The following is a 25,128-nucleotide window of genomic DNA, read 5'->3' as shown; positions in this document are numbered from 1 at the left end:
CCTTCCCCCTTACATAGCCCATAACCCTCCATTTTTCTTACTGTATATCAAAACTAGTTTTATTGTCATTGATACAAGTCGTGAAGTTTGTGACAGCAGTATACTGCAGGCAAAGCAAATTATGTAAGTTACAATAACAAGATAAGTACTGCAAAAGAGGAATAGTGAGGTAGAGAGGAATAGTGAGGTAGTGTTAATCAGTTCCTGGACCATTCAGAAACCTGATCTTGGAGCAGGGGGTGTTCCTAAAACTTTTGAGTGTAGGTCTCCACTTTGAGTCTCCCACCACCTCCTCCGTGATAGTAGTAATGAGAAGAAGGCATGTCCTGGATGGTGAGGGTCCTTTGTGACGCATGCTGCCTTCTTGAGGCATCGCCTTTTGAGGTTGTGCTCAATGGTGGGGAAGCTAGTTCCCATGATAGGACTGGCCAAGTCTGCAACCCACTGAACAAACCCCTCTCAATAGGCAAAATATTCTGATTACACACCTCCAATGCTGTGCACAAAACCTTAGAAAACCAAGTTTTTAATTTCCTTAATGATCCTTGATCCTTTATTTATTTATTCAGCAATACAGTGTGGAGTAGGTCCTTCCAGCCCTTCAAATCATGCTGCCCCAGCAACCCCGAATAACCCCAACTTAATCACGGGACAATCTACAATGACCAATTAACCTACCCTGTATGTCTTTGGACTGTGGGAGGAAACCTGAGCCTCAGGGGAAAACCCATGCATTCCCATGGGGATGATGTACAGAGACTCCTTACATATAGCGCCAGAATTAAACTCCAAACTCTGATGTCCTGAGCTGTAATGGTGTTGCACTAACCACTACACTACTGCGAAGAATTAATAATGAATTTTTAATGATCTTTAACTGTTGTAATTCTAATTGACGAGGATTCTATGCAGTCTCTTCTTTCAAGGTAACTTCTACTTCTCATTCTAGGGTGGCTGGGATCACATCACCATCAGAGGCAACTCAATGGACCCTTCACACAGTCGTGTTCCCAAAACCCCTGACAATGAGCCTGTGAAGCTGACAACCCAGAATGGAACTGCAGGCACCAAACCTAAAAACAGTTTAATAGTCGAGCAGCAGGAACTTGATCAAAGTGCTGTCAGATGCTGACAGCTTGTATCACAATGTTGCATGTTCTGCTTTGGTCTTGTTATTGGTCCAGGCAATGACTGAGCTTTCCCAGAACTGACCTGAGACCACTTACTGCATTAAGTAAGTAGAATGGTGCTGTGAGTTTGTGTGTTAGCTATGTTTGGTGTTATTCTGCACTGTGGGCATAAAAATGCCTGTCACTCTGACTGAACTCCAATAACAAATATGTAGTATGTTTGGTTTAAAATGCAAGGCACTGAAACACCTAAGCCAACATGGTGTTGGTTTCCATTCCAATGTAGCATTGACCAGACACCAAAACATTCATCATTCTGTCTGTGTGCAGCAATGGAGGCCCAATAATATATCAATCCCAGCAACTTCTCCAACAGAGAGGAAAAAAAGACATATTTTTGCAGTGGCACCCATTCACGTGCCTGAGTAAGGACGGGACAACTCACAAGAAGGTAGTAATTTTTGAAAGCCTCCTCACAGATGAGCTCAGGAGAACCAGTGGTACATGCTAGTTAGCACTGCTAACTTTCTCAAACAGGCAAGCCTGCTTTGGGTCAGGAAAGTATTCACTCTAAATGCATGTGCAAAGTATTCAGTGGAACATCAATAGTTTTGGTTGTAGAACTGCATGGACAGCTTGGGTCCCTGAGATGGTTCTCAATGCAGAGAATTGCCATCTTTAACATTGCTATGTGTTTGATCTGGCGGAATTTAACTACAGTTGACCATAATGGCCAAATGGCTTGTTTCTGTGATAACTAACTGATGGAGCACTAAGAATCTGCCAGGTTCTGTGATTTGTTGTTCTCTGGAAAGTGAACGCTGGACAAAGTTAAGCTAAGTACAAACTCTGCATGTCCATGTAGATCAAATGCTCCTATATAACCCCAGTGCCAATTTCAGTGGGAACCTATTGGGGCAGTATGGAGTCTGTAATAGCAAAAGATGCTGGAAATCTGAAGACCAAGCAAGCCAGACAGTATTACTAGAGAGAGAGAATCATTGAGTGTTTCAGGTCCACAAAGTGATGGAGATTTTGAAACGGAAACACTGTCTCTTTCAATATGCAGACTATCCTGTAAATAGAGGATAACTAATTAGTAAGGATGGGTTAGAGAAACTTGCATCCTTCTCACCACTGCCGTTCTTTTATCCCATGGAGTGGGCATTTCCTGGGGATTCTGACAGACTAAGACCAGGATTTGCAGTGTTGTGGATGGTTATAACACAAAATCCTACTATGCTTCCAGTGAGGATACTTAACAAGTGCATTAACTACTGACAGTTGCATTGTGAGATTACAGTGATATCTGTACTGGTGTTATCTAAACGTTTATGTACAGTGTGTGGCATAAAAATACTTGGTCCAGCTGGCCTATCCAATGTTTATGCTCCAGAGAAACTTCAGTCCAACTCTGTCACCATATCTGCCTGTTATTCCAATTTTCCCCTTCTCCCACTCCCCCCACATCGTTAATCTCTGTAATTCTCACAAGAACTACTTAACTGTACTCACTGTTATCCGATGTGAAAGCTTCCATCTAGATTATAGATGACTGTTTTTTATTGATACCCCACCTTTGGCCTCCCCACCATGTAACTAGTTGCTAATTACTAGGAAATTCAATTCCTGGTGGTGAGAAAAATCTTCAGCTTGTCACTTATGGCTAAGGGATGAAGTTTAATTACAATGCAGCTGCATTTTAACACCTCCGACCTTCTCCCTCTCCCTCTTTTCAAAGTTTCAGAATAAATGTATCATCTGTGTGTGTGACCATATACAACCCTGAGATTCTTTTTCTTGCGGGCATACACAATAAATTCACAATAGAGTAAACCATAATACAATCAATGAAGGACCATGCCAACTTGGGCATTTAATCAATATGCAGAAGACAACAAACATCAAATAACCAAAGAAAGTAAGAATAATAATAAATAAATAGACAATAAATATTAAGAACATGAGATGAGTCCCTGAAACTGAGTCCATAGGTTGTGGGAATATTCCAGTGATGGGGTGAGTGAAGTTGTCTCCTTTGATTCAAGAGCATGTGGCTGAGGGGTAATAATTGTTCTTGAACTTGGTGGTGTGACTCGTGAGGCTCCTGTACCTTCTTCCTGATGGCAGCAGTAAGAGGAGAGAATGTGTTAGGTGGTGGAGTGATGATTGAGAACTTTCCAATGAGAATGCTTTGTGTAGATGTGTTCAATGATGGGGAAGGCTTTACCTATAATGGAATGGATTGTATCCACTACCCTGTGTAGGATTTTTCATTCAAGGGCATTGGCTGTGATGCTTTGTACTTTATGCCTAGACTTGCACAGGTTTCCTTTTCCTGATACTTTGTGCTCAAATGACCCTATGCTTTACAGAATGGTGCAGGAATCTTGCCCATGAGTTGAGAATTGGAGAATTCCTGCCTCAGGAGGTATCAAGCATGACTCAGGATATTATACAACAGCTAGAGAAGTGAAATACCCATTAGCAAGGCTGGCGGAAGTTAGATTCAATTCTAGTCTGCTTGAACTGCTTTATTAATGGTTGTGTCTCGTTTTAAAAGTGTATTGCCTCGTGATATTGTGATCCTAAAGCACATCAAGTTACAGGGGATAAGAGCAGTGTGGTAGAAAGAAACCATTCTCTTGAACCACTGACCCATAAACTGCATATAAATGTAGTTGGGAAGCTTTGAAGATCATTTGCAGCTCATGGAAGATATGAATCCTCTTCACTGTTGCAGTACATTTGCAGTTTCAGCAGTCAGTGGCCACACCTGTTGTGTGGCCCCCTATTAGACTCTGAGATTGTCCCTGTGTTGAACATTTCAATCTACAACACATTTGAACCTTTTATGCCTCATCTGAATAAATTCCAGTCAGGTTTGAGTTTTACCAGTCAGGTCCATGGCCTGATGAAAAGCCTTTTGCATTGCAATTCCCTAACCCAAATGATATGCTGTCATTCTTCACCCATGGGCTGTGCCGTGACACAAGTCAAATTATGATTCTTAATCTGCATCTAGTCCACACCACTGTCAAAGTTCAGGATAACAATGGGATATAAGTGATTCCAATGATCAAGCTGACACTTCCTTTGCTTTCTTGTGTGGCCACCAGTGACCCATTCACAAGACAGAGAGTTGTAGAATTCTACTGGGGCAGATATTTATCATTCATCCAACAGAACTCTAAACCTTGTCATAACCACATTGCTGTTTGTGGGAGTTTGCATACAAATTGGCTGTCATACTCCCTGTATTATAATAGTGATGCTTTTACATTATGACAGTGTCTTAAGGTCATGAAAAATGGTTCTATTTTCATGTTGGGACTTCTGAAAATCTGAATTACTTAATGGGGGGGGGGAATTAAGCATATTCCTGTTTTAGTTTTAACGACAGCATCCACCAAAATAAATGACTACTGAGGGAATTGCAGTCAAAGCCATAGCTTGGAGAAAGCTGGAAACCAAATGATTGTCAGACCTGGTTTTGCCCCATGTGCTTCTCCTCAGCCCTACCCTCACTGGTTGGAAGCCACACTGGGAGCTGTCTAGTGTCTAGTTATCACAGATGCTGTGTTTGATGGCAGGTGCTTCTAAATAGATGACATGCTCCAACCACCGTATAGGCCTTCGATCTAAACAAGCTACTCTTTCTATCACATGCTTAATCACTTGTCCGTGGCTCCATTTTCAAGAGGCAATATTAACTGTCTTCTCTTGAACCACTTGGCTGCAGAAATTTTACCACACCTTTCTGAGGGGTTTCTAAAGACTTTGAAATCTCTGTACTTGTTCTTTCTTACATGACTGATTGGACTTTCTCTCAGCCCCTGGTTTCAACAGTATTCCAAAGAATAGTTTTTTTTAGAGATGGTCTTGTAAATATGATGAAGTCTGCTGTATGTCTAAGTAACACAGACAAAATGCTGGTGGAATGCAGCAGGACAGGCAGCATCTATAGGGAGAAGCGCTGTTAACGTTTCAGGCCAAGACCCTTCATCAGGACTAACTGAAAGGAAAGATAGTAAGAGATTTGAAAGTAGGAGGGGGAGGGGAAAATGCGAAATGATAGGAGAAGACCAGAGGGGGTGGGGTGAAAGGTGATTGGCAAAAGGGATACACAGTTGGAGAAGGGAAAGGATCATGGGACGGGAGGCCTAGGGAGAAAGAAAGGGGGAGGGGAGCAGCAGAGGGAGATGGAGAACAGGCAGAGTGATTGGCAGACCCCACCCCCTCCGGTCTTCTCCTATCATTTCACATTTCCCCTCCCCCCACTACTTTCAAATCTCTTACTACCTTTCCTTTCAGTTAGCTCTGACGAAGGGTCTCAGCCCGAAACGTCAACAGTGCTTCTTCCTAAGGATGCTGCCTGGCTTGCTGCGTACCACCAGCATTTTGTGTGTGTTACTTGAATTTCCAGCACCTGCAGATTTCCTCGTGTTTGTCTAAGTGATAGCTTTGTATCAAAGTCCCTAAAAATGTTTGTACCTGAAGTACTCATTTGGCAAATGTGATTGTCCTGTTCACGAACAGAATCATTGTGTGACAGGGTTCGTCAGGAATAACTTTTTAAATCTTGTCAATATCCTCCGGTCCTGTGGATGTTGTTTGTTGCTCTCTTCTGCTGGTTACTTCACACTCCTCTTACCAGAGAGTCACACTGGAACAAGCATACAATATACCCAACATCTGACATTCAACCATTTAGCTTAGTTGTGAAGTCAGTGGAGGCAAACAGCAAGACCTAATGTTCTGCTTTAGTGCCGGAACAAGTAGGAATTAAATCATCTGTCCTCTGATGCCATTGCATAGGTCCAGCCTGAGGACCTCACTACACACTCAGTTTGGAGTGCACTCCTAAAGGGATTGAAACACTATCCTTAGTACAATCTTGACTAATCATTGAACCTTCTCTGGGGAGTTTGCTCTTTGATTTCAACGGATTAGAGCAGGAGACCCCAACCTGCGGTCCATGGAAACCTTAGTTGATGGTAGGGGTCCATGGCATAAAAAAGGTTGGGAACCCCTGGTGTAGGTAGTATTTGAGGGAAGAACTCATTGCAGCAATTAAGTTAGCTTCTACTTGTAGGTATTCTCCATATCTGTGCTTTGAACCTAAATGTACAGTATATGTTTATATTTTGATCATTGTTCAGGAGGTTTCTATGCAATAATGATTCCTGTGCTGATTTTTTGTGTGTGTGTGGGGCAGGTGGGGGGGGGGGGAGGTTTAGGGGAAATACTTAACGGCACCCACATGGAAATTCTCTTGCATGGCATCACTACTGGGCCTTGAAGGCTAGCAAGAATCACTGGAAACTGTTTAAGCAATGTGATCTCTGTAATTCTCCCTATTGGCATGTCAATAAATGCTAATACAGAACAGACATTTTATTTACAGAGCAGTACATTCAAAAAGAAGCTAGAGGAGTCTGCAGAGAATAGGCATTGTTCATAGAATTAGCTATAGGACGGCAGAGAGTTTATGTGGAGCTTCCGCACTGCAATAGACCTTATGGACCAAATGGTATGTTTCTGTGCCATGACTGCTGTGTGAGGCATAATTTAGGGAACTTAAAGACTGGATGACTAAATTATTGGGACCAGATGTGTGAAAATCATGTTAGGAAGTTTATTTTTGATGTTTATTTTATTTATTTAGTTTAGAGACCCTTCCAGCCCTTCGAGCCACTCCACCCAGCAACCCCCAACAACTCTGATTTAACCCTAATCCAATCACAGGACAATTTGGAATGACCAATTAACCTACAGATACATTTTTTGACTGTGGGAAGAAACTGGAGCACTCAGGGAAAACCCACACATTTCATGGAGGGAACTGCTTACAGAGGACGCCAGGATCGACCTCTGATCTCCAAAGCCCCAAAGCTGTAATAGTGTTATGCTACCGTGGCACTGTCTGTGGTGTTTGATTGAAAAGCCCTTTATTTAACATCTATTATACGTGCATTCTCTGAAAATAACCTCATTTAGACAATTTATTTTATTTGTGACGTACAGGTATTTTACCTTAAACACATTTTGGAAAAGATGGGTAGTCTTCTTAAAAATAATGTGAATCAGAAGGACCAGTATTGCTGACTACTGCTGCTACTTTCAGTGTGCAAGTATGATCTTCTTGTAGAACCTCAATCATATCATTTGTTGTTTTTGTCTGTGTGTTAAGAAGCCATGTTACTGCATTGAATATTTACACAAAACTGGAAATTGGAACCACATGATCCATTTGCCCATGAAATACAAAGAATATTCAAAGTTCTGAACAGAAATGATGCTCTGTCTATTGAATCCTTTCACCCATACGATTGATTTCATTGGAGATAAATCAGTTAGTGCACTACTCAAATTGTAATTTTGTCAAAATTGTGAATCTTACAAAGTTGTGCCTTGACTGTCGTGAACCTAATTGTCCCACTATCAACCCCACCTTTCCAGAAGGTCACCATCACTCCTACATGATGGGGGCTCCCATCCTGATTGCCAATGGGATCTCTATTTATTGGTTTGCTAATTGTCATTAAAGTACTAACTTACCTCACATTTTTGTCTGCTTTCAGCTGCAGGTTTTGAAAATCAGCCAGCAACTAAGTAGGACTTTAGCTATAAACACACACATTATTGACTTTGATTTGCAATACTAAATTCCTTTTCTGAAAAGGTAAGAATGCTAAGACATCAGGTTTCAGAAATCCAGAGCTCTCTAGAGTTTACATGATGGCATTAACAACCTATTTGTATTAAATGTTGTGTTTAGCAGATGTAGATTGAAACATTGAAAGGTTCTGTGGGTTTTTATGTGGAATTTATATTTGTCATCTTTTTAAAAATGGTTTTATTCAATTTGATTTAAGTGTCTCTTTTTTTTCTGGAGAAGCCTTTGTGCAAAAGTGCTATTCACCAAACTGGAATTAATAGAGTATTATATTGTTTTGCTTCTCTTTGGTATGGTATATGTAATTAATAGTGGATTATAGTTTAAACCTTGCTCACGACAAAAGCTGGCCAATCACATATATTGCAAAGAAATATTGGATTTCACTAATAAATGTATAATGCATTTCTATCAGTTCTGCAGTGCCTCTGTGATGGCACAACGTACTTTTGTGTTTGTGTACTACAAACAACAACAACCCAGCACTTTATAACCAAGCCTACACATCATTTGAAAATGGGGCTCTAGCTGAGAGAGCTGGCTTGATGAGGACCTATCTGACGAGTACTAATTACCTACTTGGCTCATGTGAAATATACACTGTCAGTTTAATGAAGATTTTAGGTGTGCCACAGTAGCGTAGCAGTTAACGTGACTCTATTACAGCTGGGGATATCAGAGTTTGGAGTTCAATTTTGGCACCAAATATTCTCCCCATGATCATGTAGGTTTCTGCCCACAGTCTACAGGCATACTAGGTACTAGGTTAATTGATCATTGTAAATTGACCTTTGATTAGGCTAGGGTTAAAAAGGTGGGTGTGGCTTGTTGGGCTTGAAGAGTCTACTCTACACTGTATATCTAAATAAAATAACAATTTTATTAATTGACAAATTAATTTGGTCATATCAAAGTTATTAGAAAATTCAGACTTTGCTAATACTGCCTGCAAACAATCCTAGTGGAATATCAAGTTGAAAATAATTTATTTCATGAATAATGGGAAATCTAATAATTTGGATGGATGTGTTACACAGGGCAATAGAAACTCTGTGGATAAGGTGGGATGTAGATTTTGGTCATCATGCATGTGTAAGTATGGCAAATTGAAAACATTTCACACTGGACTTCACCCAATTGTTGCCTCTTGTATTAAAATTACTTATTTCACATTTAATAAAACAGGACAATGTAAAATTATGCAATGTCAAACATTTATAGAGCAATGTTATACATAGAAGAAAACCAACCTGGTGCTGAAGTATAGTCCAAAGGATTTTGTGACTCATTTCCTTCGATCGGGTGAATGGATCAGCTTTCTCAGATTCTGAATTTTTAAATATTTAAAATCTCTATCTTTCTATGCAGCCAACAAAACTATGAATGCTAATAGTCTTAAGCTGCACTGCTGTAGAAATATAGGCCCTCATTGATCAGGGTCAACCATGGATATTGCGTTCTAGCTGGATTCGCAAGCCAGACCAGTACAATATGGAGAGCATGCTGTTGCCCATGTAGCAGGCTCCTCCTCCACACAACTGATGAATCCAAATGATGACAGAGACCGATACAGTTTGGCACCAGCAGTGTCGCAGGAGTTACCAGTGAACATTGAACTCAACATAGTACCATCTTGGGGACGCCAGCTTTGGATTTTCCCTTGGGGTTTACTCCTGAAGCCTTCCCCATGAGTGGATATAGCTGCAAGGCAATGGAGGTTTGAGATCAAAGTTTTTCTTCTCCAAAATGAGCTGCCAATCACAGCTGATGAGCCCCATCTGCCCAAAGTGACTAGTTTTAAGGCACCAGTAACCCACTTTTGCATCTTCTCTTGTCAGTAGAAAAGGTTCTGCCAGGCTTATTAGCTAAAATACTAATATTCTGGCCAATAGTTCCCATGAATCTCCCATTATTTAAAAAGATGATCTAGCCATTATTACATAACCACTTCCTTATAAAACTACAACGATAACACTTACCTAATTGGACATGAAACCAAGTTTCTAAGGATTTATTTATGATAGATGGCTATGACTTCAAAATGAAGAGATATTTAATGAGTTAAATGAGGGTTTTTTTGGTGTAGATGGCTGTAATTACATGACTTCACCGGTGGTAGGTCACAACCTGCAACTGAATTCTCAAACAGTTGTGTTGGATGGGAGATTGTGGGGAAAATAAATGTGTTGTCACAATACCCAAGCCAGTCTCTATGGAATATCAAATTTGATGCGCTGTAAGGTCTTGAACTGCCCTTATGAATGGATTATTCAATTGTTGTACTATCAGTTTCCTAGTTCCAGTCTCCCGCAAAACTCTGGTGCCTTGTTCCTATCCAAACCCAACCCCTGTTTTCCATCTCCATCCTTGTTGACCCTTAAAGGATTCTTAAAATATTTCTATTTGGATAATCTTTCCTTATTTTGTAATCCCTACATAACCTTCTGTTTCTTAGATTAAGATTAGCTTTATTTATCACATGTACATCAAAACATACAGTGAAATCCATAGTTTCCATTAAATCAAATCAATGAGGATTGTGCTGGACAAGTGTCACCATGCATTTGATGGCAACGTAATATGCCCACAACTTGTCTTTGGAATGTGGGAGGAAACCAGAGCATCTGGAGGAAACCCATGTGGTCACAGGGAGAATGTGCAAACTCCTTACAGACAGCAGTGGGAAGGGTGAATCCCAATCTTACAACTGTAAAGCTTTATACTAACAGCTACACAATCATGCTGTTCCTATCTCTATAACCTTTGCTCAGCCTACAGTCCTCAGATACTGGAGCTGTTCCCAGTCTGGCGCATGGACCATCTCCAGATTTAATCATTCCACCATAAAAGGCTAACACTTGCCTAACATAACTCTTGTCTTTTGGCGAGGCTTTTGATTACTTGTATCTCATTTGATTCAGAAACATTAGGGAAGTCAATTTTAACTATCAGATGTTCTGATATTGTTGAGCAGACTATTTAAATGCAAGTTGTTGTTCTTGATGTCTGTGTGCATTTAAATCTAGGAAGAAAAGATATGTTAGAAATCACTGTCCTTGCTTCATTTTGAAGAATTTATCAACTTTCATGAAATCAAAGGTAGGTCTCTGAAGATTTGAAATGTTTGTCACGATTCATTAGCCTTTCCCATCAAAAGGTGAGAGGCACTTACAGAACAAGTTCTCTAGCTTTTTTGGGTCTTCAACAGAGTGGCCAAATTAAGGCATCCAATTGCATTGTTAAAATCATGTTGGAGGTAGGAGTTCTAAATATCAACTTATATTTTAGTAACACACAAAATGCTGGACAAATTCATCAGGCCAGGCAGCATCTATGGAAAAGAGTACAGTTGATGTTTCAGGCCAAGACCCTTCAGCAGGACTGGAGAGAAAAAGATGAGTCAGAGTAAGAAGGTGGGGGAGGTGAGGGAGAAATACAAGGCGACAGGTGAAACCAGGAGGGGGGAAGAGTGAAGTAAAGAGCTGGGAAGCTGATTGGTGAAAGAGATATAGGGCTGGAGAAGAGGGAATCTGATAATAGGGGACAGAAGGCCATGTAGAAAATAAAAGGGGAGGCGCACCAGAGGGAGGTGATGGGCAGGTAATAAAGTGAGAGAAGGAGATGTAAAAGGAGAAGAGAAGGGGGCATTATGGGTACTTTAGTGCCTCTTTTCTTTTGCAGACCCATAGAAACAAGGTACTTCTTTAAACTCCAGCGAGTACAGGCTCAGAGCCATCAAAAGCTCTTCATACGTTAACTCTTTCAATCCTAGGATCATTCTTTTAATTCTATGGAACCACCACAATACCACGTCTTTTTTCTGATAAGATGCCCAAAACTGCTCTCAGGACAATGTGTGGTCTGACCAATGCCTTACACATCCTTGCTTTTATATTCTAGTCTTAATTACTTGTTCCCACACATTCTGCTACCCATTCCCATCTTGCACCTTTCACCAATCACTCTGACTACGCTGACCACCACTGCTTCCTGGTTCACTGAAATGCCCAATTTAAACCTCCTTTCTTCTCAAATCCCTCCACAGCCTGTTTGCTCAATGTCTATATAATCTAAGATCATCCAAAAAGTTTCCACTTCTCCTTAATTTCTGCCCTTTGCATTCCATCTCCACCACCAATCCCTTCAGCTGCTTAGGCCTAATGCTCTGGGTCTACCTCTTGAATGAGCTTCAGTCATCTGGGTTTGGCAGGTTTTGTTTGATAATGTTGCTGGGAAGCGACTTAAGACCTTTAGTTTAAAAGTGCTTCAGGTTGTGTGTTGGTTTCTCACTGTGGTAGAGTACAGTTATTTATTCAGCGGTTTGAATGGGGCACGACTGCGCAAGTGCGTGGAGGTCAGCCAGTGAGAACAGTGGGAAGAGTTTGACAGATTTACAGACCGGGCGTCAGATGAACGGGCGATGGAGTAGTGGGACACAGGGTAGGAAGGCTTTGGCTCAACGGGGCTTAGGTGATAAGGGGTCGAGGTGATGCACCATCAATAACTTTCGGAGACAGGAGGTGAACGATAGGCTTTTATTAGCAACAAAAGAGACCACGACATCTTGGAGACTGACGGAGGAGCAGTGCCTTCAATCGCCTTTATGAAGGGGTCTGTGGGAGGAACCACAGGAGCAGAGGGGCGTGTCCAGACAGGTATACATAGTTTACCACACAAGGCCAGGTAGGTTATCTGTTTAAAATAAAGACAGGAAGTATGTGTGTGAACACGAGGAAATCTACAGATGCCGGAAATTCAAGCAACACACACAAAATGCCGGTGGAACGCAGCAGGCCAGGCAGCATCTATAGAAAGAAGCACTGTTGACGTTTCAGGCCGAGACCTGACGAAGGGTCTCGGCCCAAAACGTTGACAGTGCTTCTTCCTATAGATGCTGTCTGGCCTGCTGTGTTCCACCAGCATTTTAAGTATTTGTGTGAGGCTGGTTTTCTGTGCTCGGTTATCAGATGTGGGAGGTCCTGGAGACTCCTGGCCTCCCAGACGACCACATCTGCACCAGGTGTGTCGAGCTGCAGCTACTTAGAGACGGCGTTAGGGAACTGGAGCTGCAGCTCGATGACCTTCGTCTGGTCAGGGAGAGTGAGGAGGTGATAGAGAGGAGTTATAGGCAGGTAATCACCCCAGGACCACAGGAGTGTTACCCACTTCTCTAACAGTCAGGAGAAGGAAGGGCAAGAAGCAGGTACCCCAGTGGCTGTCCCCCTTAACAATAAGTATTCCTGCTTGAGTACTGTTCCGGGGGGGGGGAGGGGGAGGACGGCCTACCTGGGGGAAGCAACTGTGGTCGTGCCTCTGGCACAGAGTCTGGCTCAGAAGGGTAGGGAAAGGAAGGGGATGGCAGCAGTGATAGGGGACTCTATAGTTAGGAGTCCGACAGGCAATTCTGTGGACACAGGAAAGAAACGCGGATGGTAGTTTGCCTCCCAGGTGCCAGGGTCCTGGATGTTTCTGATTGCGTCTATGATAGCTTGAAGTGGGAAGGAGAACAGCCAGAGGTCGTGGTACATATTGGTACCAACAACGTAGGTAGGAAAAGGGAGGAGGTCCTGAAAACAGACTACAGGGAGTTAGGAAAGACGTTGAAGAGCAGTACCTCAAAGGTAGTAATCTCAGGATTACTGCCTGTGCCACATGACAGTGAGTATTGGAATAGAATGAGTTGGAGGATAAATGCATAGCTGACGGATTGGAGCAGGGGGCAGGGATTCAGATTTCTGGATCATTGGGGCAGGTGTGAACTGTACAAAAAGGACGGGTTGCACTTTAATTCAAGGGGAACCAATATCCTGGCAGGAAGGTTTGCTAAGTCTATTGGGAAGAATTTAAACTAGAATTCCTGGGGTGTGGGAACTGAACTGAAGAGACAGAGGAAGGGGTGGTTGGCTCACAAATAGAAAAAGCTTGGAGACAGTGCAAAAGGGAGGATAGGCAGGTGATAGAGAAGGGATGCACTCAGTCCGATGATTTGAGATGTGTCTATTTTAATGTGAGGAGTATCATGAATAAAGTAGATGAGCTTAGAGCATGGATCAGCACTTGGAGCTATGATGTTGTGGCCATTACAGAGATTTGGATGGTGCAGAGGCAGGAATGGCTACTTCAAGTGCCAGGTTTTAGATGTTTCAGAAAGGACAGGGAAGGAGGCAAGAGAGGTGGGGGCGTGGCACTGTTGATCAGAGATAGTGTCACGGCTGCAGAAAAGGAGAAAGTCATGGAGGGGTTGTCTACAGTGTCTCTGTAGGCGGAAGTTAGGAATAGGATGTTAATAGCTCTTTTATGTTTTTTTATGGACCACCTGATAGTAACAGGGTCATCGACGAGTAGATAGGGAGACAGATTCTGGAAAGAGTCAGATTCAGATTAAGGAGTAGTAATAACAGGGTTGTTGGTGGGAGATTTTAATTCCCCAAATATTGATTGGCATCTTCCTAGAAAGAGGGGTTTAGATGGGGTAGAGTTTGTAAGGTGTATTCAGGAAGATTTCTTGACATAATATGTAGATAAGCCTACAAGAGGTGAGGCTGTACTTGATCTGGTATTGGGAAATGAACCTGATCAGGTGTCAGGGGTCTCAGTGGGAGAGCATTTTGGAGATAGTGATCACAATTCTATCTTCTTTACCATAGCATTGGAGAGGGATAGGAACAGACAAGTTATGGAGATGTTTAATTGGAGTAAGGGGAAATATGAGACTATCAGGCAGGAACCTGGAAGCATAGATTGGAAACATGTTCTCAGGGAAACGTACAGAAGAAATGTGGCAAATGTTCGGGGGATATTTGTATGGGGTTCTGGGTTGGTACGTTTCAATGAGACATGGAAAGGATGGTAGGGTACAAGATCCGTGATGTATAAAGGCTGTTGTAAATCTAGTCAAGAAGAAAAGAGCTTACGAAAGGTTCAAAAAAACAGGTAGTGATAGGAATCTAGAAGATTATAAGGCCAGCAGGAGGGAGCTTAAGAATGAAATTAGGAGACCCAGAAGGGGGCATGAGAAGACCTTGGCGGACAGCAATAAGGAAAGCCCCAAGGCATTCTATAAGTATGTGAAGAGCAAGAGGATAAGACATGAGAGAATAGGACCAACCAAATGTGACAGTGGGAAAGTGTGTATGGAACCGGAGGAAATAGCAAAGGTACTTAATGAATACTTTGCTTCAGTATTCACTATGGAAAAGGATCTTGGCGATTGTAGTGATGTCTTGCAGTGGACTGAAAAGCTTAAGAATGTAGATATTAAGGAAGAGGATGTGCTGGAGCTTTTGGAAAGCATCAAGTTGGATAAGTCACCAGGACCGGACGGGATGTACCCCAGGCTTCTGTGGGAAGCGAGGGAGGAGATTGCTGAGCTTCTGGCAATTATCTTTGTATCATCAATGAGGACGGGAGAGGTTCCAGAGGATTGGAGGGTTGCGGATGTTGTTCCCTTATTCAAGAAAGGGAGTAGAGATAGTCCAGGAAATTATTGGCCAGTGAGTCTTACTTCAGTGGTTGGTAAGTTGATGGAGAAGATCCAGAGAGGCAGGATTTATGAGCATTTGGAGAGGCATAATATGATTAGGAATAGTCAGCATGGCTTTGTCAAGGACAAGTTGTGCCTTACGAACCTGATTGAATTTTTTGAGGATGTGACTAAACACATTGATGAAGGTAGAACCATAGATGTAGTGTATATGGATTTTAGCAACACATTTGACAAGGTACCCCATGCAAGGCTTATTAAGAAAACGAGGCATGGGATCTAAGGGGACATTGCTTTTTGGATCCAGAACTGCCTTGCCCACAGAAGGCAAAGAGTGGTTGTAGACGGGTCATATTTTGCATGGAGGCCGGTGACCAGTGGTGTGCCTCAGGGATCTGTATTGGGACCCCTACTCTTTGTGAATTTTATAAATGACCTGGATGAGGAAGTGGAGGGATGGGTTAGTAAATTTGCTGATGACACAAAGTTGGGGGTGTTGTGGATAGTGTGGAGGGCTGTCAAAGGTTACAACGGGACATTGATAGGATGCAAAACTGGGCTGAGCTGTGACGGATGAAGTTCAACTCAGATAAGTGTGAGGTGGTTCATTTTGGTACGTCAAATATGATGGCACAATATAGCATTAATGGTAAGACTCTTGGCAGTGTGGAGGATCAGAGGGGTCTTGGAGTCCGAGTCCATAGGACACTCAAAGCTGCTATGCAGGTTGACTATGTGCTTAAGAAGGCATATAATGCATTGGATTCATCAATCGTGGGATTGAGTTAAAGAGCCAAGAGGTAATGTTGCAGCTATATAGGACCCTGGTCAGACCCCACATGGAGTACTATGCTCAATTCTGGTCACCTCATTACAGGAAGGACATGGAAACCATAGAAAGGGTGCAGAGGAGATCTACATGGATGCTGCCTGGATTGGGGAGCATGCCTTATGAGAATAGGTTGAGTGAACTCGGTCTTTTCTCCTTGGAGTGATGGGGAATGAGAGATGACCTGATAGAGGTGTACAAGATAATGAGAGGCATTGATCATGTGGATAGTCAACCCTGGGCTTTTCCCCAGGGCTGAAATGGCTAGCATGAAAGGGCATAGTTTTAAGGTGGTTGGAAGTAGGTACAGAGGAGATATCGGGGGTAAGATTTTTACTCAAGAGAGTGGTGATTGCGTGGAATGGGCTGCTAGTTGCAGTGGTGGAGGAGGAATGATAGGGTCTTTTAAGAGACTCCTGGATGGCTATATTGAGCTTAGAAAAATAGAGGGCTATGGGTAAAGCCTAGGTAGGTCTAAGGTAGGGACATATTTGGCATAGCTTTATGGGTCGAAGGGCCTATATTGTGTTGTATTTTTTTTGTTTCTGTTACACCAATGCCACACCTGTCTAATCCCCATCTTGACAGTAAAGGTGGATATTTTTAGCCAAATTTGAAGAAGAGCAACGTTAGTTGGGCAAAATCATGTGTTACCAGTCAGCAAATGTGTTAACGTCTTATAAATGGTATTAGATTCTTCATCATTTTCATGATGTGCTGTGTAGTATGATGTGGGCAATCATAGTCATCCTTCTCATGATGTTGGATTAGACTGTGCAATTGTCACCTTCTTTGCAGTTTAACTTTCTCTTGTTGTTTGTATTTTTATATAATTACCAATGTATATGCAATTCTTCAACATGTTTCCTAGTGGTTCCATTCCAGTTCTGGCTCTTTCTGGAAACTTCTTGGGTATCACATTATTTGAACAGGGTCAATCTGATTGGTCAATTTCTATGGAAATTCAATTGAATTACCATACTGAGAGGCACTGATAGAGTAAGCGGGGAGTATCTATTTCCCAGAATTGAAATGTCTAATACCAGAGGGCATGCATTGAAGGTGAGAGGGGGTAGGTTCAAAAGGGATGTGACAGTCAAGTTTTTTTACTCAGAGAGTGGTGGAGGCCTGGAAGGTGCTGCCTCTGTCCCCATGCTGTACTGTTCAATGTTCTATGTACCATGTGGACTCGCTCTACCTTCTCTTTGTTCCTTTCCACAGCACTTTCTCTCACTACTCTTCTTTCTTAATCTCTTTGTTCTCTTAGTGCTTAATAAATGATCATCAACACAAGCTTTGTACCTCATTCTTAACTTCTGAAGACTGTGGGATCAAAAACGTCAACATGCAACAGTAGCAAGAAAGAGTTCACGGGTGAAAGGTTCTTTGTATAATAGTAATCACAGTTTCATCTACTGCTCCTACATATTTAGAAGACTTTTTGTTCTCTTGCAGTCCTGGCTAACTTTAACATTGAGAATAATTAACTTTAACCTGTGCTGTATCATGTAAAGAAATCTTAGTTGTTACTATTTATGAATGTCTTTTGATGATTGTATAGTTACTGCCAATGTAAAAGACCACAGTGTATTTCTGATTATAAATTATTTTAGATTAATAATTAAACAATATGAATAATTTTCCACCATAGAAGGCTAAGAACACTTGAGTACATTCAAGACCAATATCAATAGATCTTTGGACAATTACAGTTCTCTAGCCAAGTTGTTCTCGTACGCGTATAGCACTAACATCTACTTGACCAAGTAGGTTATTGCCAGGATATGTCCTGTTAACAAAATGCAGAACCGATCCTATTGGACTAACTAGGAAGGAAAGGCAATAGACACCATTGGCCACTTTATTAGGTACACCCGTGCACATGCTCATTAATGCAAATATCTAATCAGCCAATCATGTGGCAGGCCGATGTGTCTAAGCCGACCAGTTAGGTATCCACGTTAATCCATGGTTTTCTGTGACTAGATAGTTCAGGTACTCATCATGACATTCCTTAAACACAGTCAACAACACTGCTTCCACCACTTTCCCCAGTGACGTATACAGTACGGAGTGTAGTGCTCTATGACTTGACCCATCTAGCTTGTGTCAAAATTATTCTGCCTAGTCCCATCAACTTGCACCTGCACCGTAGCCCTCCACACCCCTGCCATCTATGTACCTGTCCACATTTCTTTTAAATTAGGGGTTTCCAACCTGGGGTCCATAGACCCATTACTTAATGGTATTGGTCCATGGCAAAAAAAAGGTTGGGAAGACTTAAATGTTGAAATCAAACCCACATCCACAACTTCTACTAGCAGCTTGTTCGAACTCTCTGAGTACAGTTCTCTCTTAAATATGACCTCTAGTTTTGATCTCATCAACATCAATGGAAAAAGCCTGTTTGCATTAACCCTTCATAATTTTGTATACCTCTATCAAATCATCTTCATCCTCCTACGTTCCCAGGAATAAAGTCTTAACCTATTCAACCTTCCCTTATAACTTGCATCCTCAAGTCCTTTCATCATCTGTGTAAATTTTCTCTGTACTCATCCAAACTTATTAATATTTTTCCTGTAGATGGATGACCCGAACTGTACACAACACTCCAAATTAAGCCTCACCAGCATCTTACACAACCTCAATATAACATCCCAACTCTTGTACTCAACACTTCGATTTATGAAAGCCAATAGCTCTTTCCTTGACCCTTTCTACCTATGATTCCACTTTTAGGAATTGTGGACCTGTATTCCCAGATACCTCTGTTCAACCACATTACTTGTCTGTATCTTTAGTTTTATTTGATTCTGCCATTCTATAAAAAGTATGAGGTAGTAAATTGGATTTGGACATTGGCTCAATGGGAGAAGCTAGAGAATGGTCGCGGAGGATTGCTTCTCTGAGTGGAGGCCTGTGACTAGTGGTGTGCCACAGGGATCAGTGCTGGGTCCATTGTTATTTGTCATCTATATCAATGATCTGGATGATAATGTGGTAAATTGGATCAGCAAATTTGCTGATGATACAAAGATTGGAGGTGTAGTGAACAGTGAGGAAGCTTGCAGAGGGATTTGGATCAGCTGGAAAAATGGGCTGAAAAATGGAGTTTAATGCAGACAAGTGTGAGGTATTGCACTTTGGAAGGACAAACCAAGGTAGAACATACAAGGTAAATGGTAGGACACTGAGGAGTGCAGTAGAACAGAGGGATCTGGGAATAATTCCCTAAAAGTGGAGTCACAGGTAGATAGGGTCGTAAAGAGAGCTTTTGGTACATTGGCCTTTATAAATCAAAGTATTGAGTACAAGAGTTGGAATGTTATGGTGAGGTTGTATAAGACATTGGTGAGGCCAAATTTCGAGTATTGTGTGCAGTTTTGGTCACCTAATTACAGGATATTAATAAGATAGAAAGATTGCAGAGAAGGTTTACAAGGATGTTGCTGGGACTTGAGAAACTGAGTTAGAGAGAAAGGTTGAATAGGTTATGACTTTATTCCCTGGAGTGTAGAAGAATGAGGGGCGATTTGATAGAGGTATATAAAATTATGATGGGTATAGATAGAGTGAATGCAAGCAGGCTTTTTCCACTGAGGCTAGGGGAGAAAAAAAACAGGACATGGGTTAAGGGTGAAGGGGAAAAAGTTTAAAGGAACATTAGGGGGAGCTTCTTCACACAGAGAGTGGTGGGAGTGTGGAATGAGCTGCCAGATGAAGTGGTAAATGCAGGCTCACTTTTAACATTTAAGAAAAACTTGGACAGGTACATGGATGAGAGGTGTATGGAGGGATATGGTCCAGGTGCAGGTCAGTGGGACTAGGCAGAAAAATGGTTCAACAAGGGTGAAGGGCCTGTTTCTGTGCTGTAACCACCTTGGAAGTTTTCATTTTTATTGTTTGACAACGTTGAATCACAGTTGATTTGATTTGGCTTTTTTGACACTGGTCAACAGGAAAGATTCTTTTGTCTCAAAGTGAAAACAAAATTCTACAAATTGGGCAAAATTTATTACAATTATTAAACACAAAATAATTGATAAATAAAAGGGCATCTTGTCAGTATTTAGTAGATGCACCTTTGGCAGCAATTAGAGCTTTGAGTCTGTGTGGATAGGTCTCTATCAGCTTTGCACATCTGGACACTGCAATGTTTCCCCATTCTTCTTTACAAAACTGCTCAGGCTCTCTGTCAGCTTGCATGGGGATTGTGAGTGAACAGCCCTTTTCAAGTCCAGCCACGAATTCTCAATTGGATTAAGGTCTGAACTCTGACTTGGCCACCTCAGGACATTAACTTTGTTGTTTTTAAGCCATTCCTGTGTAGCTTTGGCTTTATGCTCGGGGGTCATTGTCTTGCTGGAAAACAAATCTTCTCCCGTTGCAGTTTTCTTACAGACTTTCCTTGGCTGGAGAGTCGAACCAGGGTTCGATTTCAACATTTAAGAGAAATTTGGATAGCTACATGGATGGGAGGGGTAAGAAGGGCTATGGCCTAGGTCCAATTCAATGGGACTAGGCAGAATAATAATTTGGTATGGACTAGATGGGCCAAAGGGCCTGTTTCTGTGCTGTAGTGTACAATGGCTTTCAATCTCAGGCTATTTAGGACTGAGATGAAGAGAATTCTTTTCACCCACAAGAGTGGTTAATTTTGGGAATTCTCTATCCCAGAAGGCTGTGGATGCTTGTATTGGATTCAGTCACAGCTGAGATCAACAGGTTGCTAAGAATTAGGAGAATCAAGGATGTGGCTATAGTGCAGGAAAATAGCTCTGACGTAATCATCCATAATTTTGATCTGAGCACATTGGAACAGCCTACTCCTGTCCCTATTTATTGTGTTACATTGTTCTATTATGAATTAATTCAATACCACCTGCACCTTCACAGATCTCTAGGGATGGAGAATTCCACAGATTCAGGACTCCCAAAGTAAGTTATTGTATCCTAACTCCAGTTCACAAGGATACAGGGTGCACTCTCTACTTTAGCTCATCTACACAGTGTCACTCAAGTATTTTTCCCTTTCTCCCCATATTCCAATTCTCCCCTGTCCACATTTGTTCTGTGATGGAGAAAATGATGAAGGGTTTCGGCCCGAAACGTCGTCACTACCTCCTCCCATAGATGCTGTCTGGCCTGCTGAGTTCTGCCAGCATTTTGTGTTTTTATTTATTTCCAGCATCTGCAGATTTACTCATGTTGCCTTTGTTTCCTTTAAGAGGATCGGGATGGGACTGGAGAGGAAGAGCGAAGAAGCCTGAATAAGAAGGTGGGGAGGGGGAGTAGGGAGTGAGGCATACAAGCTGGCAGATGATAGTTGAGGAAGAGGTGGGCGGGGGAAGCAGAACATTTGTATTGGAACAACCAGTTACAATTTGGTGTGCTGTGGAATCACATTCATTGTTAAACTTCTAAAGAAAAAGGGATAAACACTTGAAAGGAAAAGTAAATAGCAGGATCTGGAGAGGCACTGGTACGGGGGACAGTAAGAAGTGGTAATATATTTCAGAACATCTTCGTGAGAAGCAGAGATGCAGAGCATTTCAAATCTTCTTCCCTTTAATTTTAAAGTGCACCTTCAAATGATAGGGTATTTTCAACATATTTAAGCAAGGATCTCAAAAAAGTAATACACATTCTGACACACACACACACACACAACCTTTTTTAATTTTTTTAATATTCAAGAAATCAGTTCTGAGAATGCAGATCAAACATTGTCTGAAAATTGTTACTTTGTATCACAATTGACTGAAAATGCAAAGTATTTATAAATCTCAGCTTTGGTTTATAATATGTAAAAGAAATGTGCCATTCTATCAAGCTATAGCAATCTTAAAAATGCAATCTAGACATAATATATTCACAAACTTTATTTTTTTTAAGATGTGGGGGAAACCACTCAGTTTAACAGGGCCACAAGACCACTTGCACCAAACTCGTTTACCCTCCCAAATATAAAAATCTGGACAAAAACTTTAAAAATAATGCTTACAAACAAATGAACATTTAGCCACTAAGTTAGTGCAGTGGTTAGTGCAACTCTATTATAGTTCAGAGCAACAGAATTTGGAGTTTAATTCCAGCATCCTCTGTAAGGAGTTTGTACATCCTTTCTATGAGTTTGTGAGCTTCCTCCAGTGGTCCAAAGATGTACTGGTTGGTAGGTTAACTGGTCATTATAAATAGTCCTGTGATTAGGCTAGGATTAATTAAGTGGGTTGCTGGGTGGTGAGGTTTCATTGGGCCAGGAGAGCATTTCCCACTGTATCCCTAAGTACATAAATTTGTGCAGAAAATAAACCATTCTAAAAGCTAATTGGCATCTATGAAACCTATTGAATATGAAAAGACTTTGATGGAGAGGGTATTTCCTATGGTGGGGGAGGCTAGGACCAGAGGATACAGCCTCAGAATAGAGGGACACCCATTTAAAACAGAAATAAGGAGGAATTTTTTGTTGCCAGAGGATGGTGACTCTGTGGAGTTCATTGCCACAGGCAGCTGTGGTCATTGGGTTTACTTAAAGCAGAGGTTGATAGATTCTTTATTAGTCAAGGCCTGAAGAGTTACAAGGGGAAGGCAGGAGACTGGGGCTGAAGAGGGAAATGGATCAGCCATGATGAAATGGCAGAGCAGAATTGATGGGCCAAATGGCCTCATTCTGCTCCTATGTCTTATGGTCTTGTGTCATGTACAACCACCCTGGCTACGTCCTGACTGATTGTTGTTCTAATGTCAGCATTCTGACATACTGTACACTTTATTTATACACATAAAGGGATTTTCTTGGAAATAAAACTGAAACAAAAAATAGCACAGTACGTGGAGGGTTGCTACCTGTGCTGGTTTGATTGTAGCAATATGAACAATGATGCACATGCTATATATCTAGAGATACAGTGTTGTACCAGGTTCTTGTAGCCCATGAGCCTTTGCTGCCCAATTATACCCATCTGAATGATAAACCAACTAACCCAGACATCTTTGGGATGTGGAAGGAAACACACACAGTCACAGGGAGAATGTACAATCTTATTTATTTATTTAGAGATACAGCGTGGTACCACGCCCAATGACCCTGTTCCGTCCAATTACATGTATGTGACCTATTAATCTACTAACTCAAACATCTGTGGAATGTGGGGAGAATGTACAAACTCCTTACAGGCAGTGACAGGAATTGAACTGGGGTCTCTGTCGCTGTAATAGTACTACGCTAGTCTGTCACCATAATGTGCAAACTCCACATCGACAGAATCCCAGACTGGGATTGACACAGGGAATCTGGAACTGATATACCCAGATCACAAGAAACACAGTAGGTGCTACTGGGCTCATCCAGGAGAAATGAGGTGAGGGTTGGTCAGATGAAGCTGACCCAACAGAAAAATTGGCAGTGTATTACAGTCTTATTTGAGAGCTACACCACTGATTAGGCACATTAACCCAACTTTAGCAAAGGTGTAAGGACACAAAAACAACCAACTCCATTAATATCATGATACCCTAGTAATCAGTATCAGTAATACCCCAAGCAGTATAGCTGATAACACTTCCATCCACTTAACACACCCCTCCACACCCCCAACCACCACTACTTTATCATTTCCCCGTCAGAGTCACCTTATATAAAGACTCTCCTGTGCCTAGCATCACTTTATGGACATATGATCCATCTATGTACTGTATATAAGCTATCTTATGTATTTATATTTATTATATTTTTTATTATTGTGTTCTTTATCTTATTGTGCTGCATTGGTTCTGGAGTAATAATTATTTTGTTCAGCTTTACACTTGTGTGCTGGAAATGACATTAAATGATCTTGTCTCCGCTCCAGCCTTCAGAACTGCTAGTCAGGATTCCTGAGAAACTATTGAATGGTTGATATGTAAATTCTTTTATACAAGTTCCACTACCTTTACATACTGACTTTGCTAGTTTATATCAATATTATCACCTAGGCAAATTAAAAGGCATTTTAACTATTTGATTTGAATTAGAACAAGAATTGAATGAACCACCAGCAGTTTGAAATAATAGGGTATCTATTTCATTAAACATAGTTTTTAAGTCATAGCGGTATCATAGTACAGCATAGAAACAGACCATTTGGCCCATCAATCCATATCAACTAGTGGGCACCCATCAACATTAACCCCATCTCTTGGCACCTAATAATTGCCATCAGCCACTTAGCTTCAACCACTCTCTCTGGCAGAGTATTCCAGACACTTGCCACAATCTGGGTGAAGGTAGTCCCTTTCGGATTCCCTCCAAAGCTCTTCCCCCTTATCCTACATACAAAGGCTCTAGTTTTATTTACCTGTAAAGGGGGTTTCTTTTTTTTTGTTACTGTTGGGAAAGGGTTTCCTTTTGTTAACTAGCAGGAATGCTAATTTACTGATAACGAGAATGGTATTCCTTTGTAAACCAAATGGGGATTAATGTTCTTTCTTCTGAGTCTGTAAGCTTTTGTTGACGGGCTTTTGGGCAGATCGGCGCGAGGGGGTCGAGAGAGAGGACACAATGCTCTAAGCTGGGCGAGGATCGGACCCCAAAGGGGGGTCCGAGGGGGGGGGGGATGAAGCTAGATGTGCTTGGTTGACCACTCGGAGAGTCCTGAGCTGTTTGGAGAGTCGAGGAGTTCGAAGGGGAGCGAATGGTGGCCAGAAGACTTCAGTAATTGAGCTCCAACGGCTGTGCACGAAGTGGTTTGGACTTTGATAAGTTTGGCGCCTTTTCTTTATTTTTTTTCTCTTCATATATACTGTATCGTTATTAATCACTTAGTTATAGTAACCTTTATAAATTGTACTCATTTAATCGCAAAAAAAAGAAAAAAAATAAAGAAAAGGCGCCAAACTTATCAAAGTCCAAACCACTTCGTGCACAGCCGTTGGAGCTCAATTACTGAAGTCTTCTGGCCACCATTCAATCCCCTCCGAACTCCTCGACTCGCAGCTCAGGACCTTCCGAACTCCTCGACTC

The 25,128-nt window shown here is 41.6% G+C and overlaps 1 protein-coding gene across 1 annotated transcript in view; it reads left to right on the top strand.

Moving 5' to 3' along the window:
* tecpr1a (tectonin beta-propeller repeat containing 1a) overlaps positions 1 to 5,095 on the top strand; it is a 111,986-nt gene extending 106,891 nt beyond the window's left edge. The window contains exon 25 of the mRNA XM_059979016.1: positions 950 to 5,095. Coding sequence (XP_059834999.1) covers positions 950 to 1,132 — 183 coding nt within the window. The 3' untranslated portion in view covers positions 1,133 to 5,095. The remainder of the gene's footprint in view (positions 1 to 949) is intronic.
* Positions 5,096 to 25,128: the final 20,033 nt, after the last annotated feature.

Source organism: Hypanus sabinus, chromosome 9 (genome assembly GCF_030144855.1).
Source record: "Hypanus sabinus isolate sHypSab1 chromosome 9, sHypSab1.hap1, whole genome shotgun sequence".
Taxonomy (NCBI): Eukaryota; Metazoa; Chordata; class Chondrichthyes; order Myliobatiformes; family Dasyatidae; genus Hypanus; species Hypanus sabinus.
Note: the sequence above shows the minus strand (reverse complement) of the source record. Positions and strands in the feature narration are given on the sequence as shown.